At 53.0% G+C, this 4,793-nt stretch overlaps 1 protein-coding gene across 2 annotated transcripts in view; it reads left to right on the forward strand.

Annotated features, from left to right (window-relative positions):
• The window catches only part of NECAB2 (N-terminal EF-hand calcium binding protein 2), a 34,062-nt gene that overhangs the window by 5,494 nt on the left and 23,775 nt on the right, over nucleotides 1–4,793 (forward strand). For both annotated transcript variants that reach the window (XM_011971074.1, XM_011971150.1), the window contains exon 2: nucleotides 2,996–3,104. In XM_011971074.1, the coding sequence (XP_011826464.1) occupies nucleotides 2,996–3,104 (109 nt within the window). The remainder of the gene's footprint in view (nucleotides 1–2,995; nucleotides 3,105–4,793) is intronic.

Below are 4,793 nucleotides of genomic sequence, written 5' to 3' on the forward strand. Positions count from 1 at the left end.
GTGCAGGGGGTGAAGGTGTGGAGGCAGATAGGCACACAAGCACACACCAGACTACTCAACACTGATGCTAGCCCTGCCTCAGGTGTCCACAAGAAGGATGGATGGGATACCTCAGAGGAGTGGGGGATGGGGGTGCAAACTCAAAGGAGCCCCTAGGCTGCCCTTAGGCCTTAGAGATTACAGGAGCAAAGGCTCAGGGCTGGCCTATCAAGGTGGCTCCTGTGACAGAGACTTGTTTGGCTGAGATGGACAGCAGATGCCTAGTCCCTATGGGAAGGTTAGCATGAGGGGCTTGACTGGCATCCTGGGACATAAACCCAGAGGGTGGCAGAGGGCTGAGTGCCAGACAGCATTCCCTCCCAGGGACATGGCCACTGACAGGCTCTTGGCATTTGAAAGGTCATGGAGATGCTGAGTTCGTGCTAATTAGCAGAGACACCTGCAAAAGGCCCGCTTGGGGTCTCTGGCAGAAGTGCCGGCGCTGACCCGCTTGGCCTGTCTAATTGGACTGGGGGCCTGCGTAGGCCATGTTTTTTCCTCATTAGCGGATTCATTAGGCCGGTGGTCAGGCGTTCAGGGAAGGCGGAAAGCTTTGTGATGGGGCACCTTGCTGGCCTCTGTCTGCCTGCTCTCCCTGTGCAGAGGGGGACCAAGGTACCTCGACAGGCACATGGGGAGATGAGGCAGCCAGAGGGAGACTGGGGTTGGGGCTCACTATGACCTTCCTGTCATGCCCATGGTGACTACCCCTCACCCAAAGTGGGGGTGCCTGAGCCAGCACCCACCCCCTGCTGGGTAGGTGGCGATCTCGCCACAAGATCCTACCCCTGGATTAGGTTGAGAGCCTGGACTTGGGAGCCAGATGGCCTGGGTTCAAGCTTCAGCTGTAGGACCTAGGCAAGTACCCTAATGGCTCCGTGCCTCCATTTACCTCTCTCTAAAACGGAAGTGATAGTACTACCTGTGTCTTGTTATGAAGACTAAAGGAGTGAGCATGTGGAAAGAACTCCATGTGTGGCTTGACTCCATGCTGTGATTCCTGGGTTTTAGCTTCAGTCTTGCCGAAGACACTTGGAAGGCGTTCTCTGTCACAGAACACAGAAAGCCACAACTTCGATTTCACTTATCTCATGGCTGACTGTGGACTTTTTGTTGTTAGGTTTTGGGTCTTTGGTTTGTGCATGTGTGATTGGATTGGGGTTTTGTTGGCATTTCCTTTGAAAGTCAAATTCTTCCCACTGTAATTTTGAAATCTGCGCTGCGATGTTGGGGGCATCTTGGGATATTGGGCCTAGCCCCCCACGCACACATGTTCATGTTCTTTACCAGCCTCTGATACTTTATGCCCTATGGGGTTAAAGAGAAAAGTGGTGGCATGAAACCATGGTAAGATCTGAAGGCCCCCCTCTCCTGAGCTTATGCTCTCACCCTGTGTTGAGCTCCAGCAGAGCTGCTGGGAGCACAGACAGAAGCACTAGAGCCTTTAAAGTTTAAGAATGACTCATTCTGAACCCAAGTAGGTCTGCCACGTCAGATTAGGCAGGTTGTGCGCTGCACAAGGGCACGCACCTGAGGAAGTGGAGGGTTTCAAATCCAGGCTACAATCCACTTTCAACACGTGCACCGACACTGGTCTCATCCTCTCAGCAGAGAAAGGAGTGTCTTTTTCTAATCCACAGGAAGGTGCCATGTGGACTCGCAGGGCCCTTGTCCCAAGCACCCAGCTTTGAATGCAGATCCTCTGGAAGTAATGCGAGGGGTGTATGTAGAGAGGCTGGGGGCCAGGAACCGTCGTGGGCTCCCTATTCTCCCTGACCTCCATGCCCCTCACATAGTTTCTGTTAAGGAGGAACAGATCCTTGAGGAGGGGGTGGCTGCAGGGCAGGTGGGGGATGAGCTTGCTGGCATTTGCTCAGCAGGTCTGTCCAGGTGGAAGGAGCTGAGGGTGGAAGCTTGGGGACCGCCTTCCAGAGTCCCTGATGTTCTGCTCAAGCCACCTCCCCTGGTGGCCCAATCTGATCCAAACCCACAAGACCTTCCTGGTGGGGCCAAAAGTGTCCCCAGAGCAACTGCGAGTGAGGGGAGAAGGTGACGCGATGGGCAGGACAGGTGGCATGCATCAGCTGTGGACGCCCCTCTGTGGGGCTCCACCTCAGAAGCACAGCCTCTGGCCGGAGCATTGGCACCTCCAGGCCTGGCACCTCCTTCCCACGTGGCTTGACATCTAGACGGCTGCATCTGTGGCCTGGGAGAGGAGGTAACAGTGAGAACATCATGCCAGCCATTGACAGGCATCTCATGCTGCCTCAGGGAAGGACCTGAAGTTTGCCACATAGAAGGCAAACTTGGGGCAGAGAAGAAAGGGTTGTTCTGTACTCTAAGAACAGTGCTGACAGAGTCAGGGCTTAGGGGCTGGGTTGGGGATGGGGATGGGGATGTGGGGAGACCACTTGGCGTTTGGAAGCTACAGAGTGGTGACTCATCCAGCTGCTGGGCTTTGGATCCACTTCATACCAATGGTGTGACATGGGGCAAGTTGCTCACACTGGGTTATCTTATATAGCACCTGCCTCCAGGTGGCCATGTAAATTAATGAGAGAAAATTCCCTGGCAGGGGCAGGTACTCTGTATTTGTTGAATGCATAGAAACTGTTGAGTGCATGGTGAGCCCAAGAAAGCTAGCTATTGCATTATTGTTGGTTTGAGGATTATCTGTAAACAGGCATTGGTCTGGGAATTCGCTGGATGAGGCAGTGATTCTCTGTGTACTGGAGTTTACTGGTTAGTGTGGGAATTAGCTGGGTGGGTAGGGATTATCTAAAATGGAATTTGTCTTTTAGTTTGGAAGTTAGCTGGGACGGCAGGGATTATCTGAGCAGTCAGGGCCATATTCCTCTGTCAGTCAGGGTATTGCCTGGATTTGGGGGCCATGCATGCACTGGCCCCACCAGCCTTATCTCTGCAGACACCAGCTCTTTTCCCTGCTTCCTTGCAGATGATGGGAAGCTGTCCTTGGAGGAATTCCAGCTCTTCTTTGCAGATGGCGTCCTCAGTGAGAAAGAACTCGAGGATCTCTTTCACACTATTGATTCTGACAACACCAAGTGAGCCTCAGTCCTGGTTGGCAGAGCGGGGGCATGTGTGGGCCGTGGTGGAGGCGTCTTTTCATCTAGTCTCCATTCCTAGTCCCCTGTAAGAGGCAGGAGAACTGAAAATCCCCAAATTTGCTAATCCAGAAGTCAGCTCTTCACTGGCTGGGGTGATTGGGGCATGTGCAGATTCATATTGCATTGGCTACTATCGCAAGTGTGTCTCTTCTGAGTGCACATGGCCAACTAAGGAGAGACTCCCGGTTTTGCACAGTGGACACGGGATTATGAAAATGGGAAGTTGGCAATGACTTCATCTTTCTGCCATCTTCAGCCAGCAGCCGGTTCTGACCTTAGCCCCAATGCCTGTGCATCCTCCTAGTTCCAACATTAACTGTGAAGTTGAACCTCGCCCTAACACTGACTCCTGTGTTAAACCAAACACGAATCCTAACTCAACACTACATCTACCATTATACCGTATTAAACCTGTTCTTCAACCCAGTCGTAACCCTAACCTGCATCTCAGAATCAGTGAAAAACTCTGGCTCCACCCCATCTCTAAATCAAGTGGGAAATGCAGATTCTACTCAGACTTACCCTTGATCCTTCCTAACCTCCCCTCCAATCTTGCCCTTTTCCTGGGATTCCCCAGACAGGATGAGGTCTGAGCCCTCTCCTCAACCCCACCTTCAGGAGGGCTCAGAGCCCCACTTGGTCTCCTTTCTCAGGCCTACTTGCGTGATGAGGACCCAAGTGTCCGGAGGGCTGCTTAGGGCACATTTGGTAAGTTGAGGTTCTCTGAGACTGGCTAGAGATGGTCTGGACAAGAAGCTACCACAAAACCAGTGTGCAAGGGGCAGAGTACAATGGGGGCTTGGAGTGTACTCAGGCTGGGGCTGAGAGTGTCCTGGGGGGCCCTGGCTGGGCACCAGGATGTGGTAAGTGGAGCATACACCATCCTCTGGGAAAGGCCACTTTAAAGAAATGGCTTCAGGCTGCAGACTGCAGAATGGAGAACTTTCTGGAGCCAGATGGAGATTTCTGAGCTGTTACTGCAGCTTCCTGGGGTGCTTTGAAGGGGCCAGGCAGGTGCCCATTGATTTAGACCTTCTCTTTCAGGGCCTTTTGTGTTAGGGCCAGCAGGGTACAGGAGGGGGCGGAGGTGGAGGGAGGAGGCGGCACTGGTTTGAGAGTCGAATCGTGAGAGTGTGTGTGGGTGGCTGGGGGTGCAGGGAGGACTCGTGGTTATGGAAGGTCAAAGCTCTGAAAGACTTTCAGGATTAATCTCCTCAACATTCCCTAAGGTGTGAGCCACAGACATTAGCTCCTGGGGATGCTAAATAGACTTTGTGCCCAAAACAGTGTATTAACAAAAAGATTTGTGAAACACGAATTAAAGCAGAATGACAGGGTCGCTCTCTGCAGGACTTGCCAGAACTCTGAGTTTGAGATGGAGGTTGGAGGCACCTCCTGACGGAGCATGCAAAGCCTCCGAGTGCAGATTCACTGGGCCACAGAAGCCTTCCGTCCAGATGCGCCTTGCTGAGCCTGGGCTCCACTGAGCACGAGGAGGGACCTGGTCCCAGAAAGGGCCACCACTGTACTGGGTCCCTTGCACATTGACTTGGCAGTTGCTCCTTATCTAGACCATCTCTAGCCGGTCCCAGAGGGCCCCAGCTTATCAAATCTGCTCCTAAGCTG

The sequence above is a fragment of the Mandrillus leucophaeus genome, unplaced genomic scaffold (genome assembly GCF_000951045.1).
Source record: "Mandrillus leucophaeus isolate KB7577 unplaced genomic scaffold, Mleu.le_1.0 Scaffold10, whole genome shotgun sequence".
NCBI classification, from domain to species: domain Eukaryota; kingdom Metazoa; phylum Chordata; class Mammalia; order Primates; family Cercopithecidae; genus Mandrillus; species Mandrillus leucophaeus.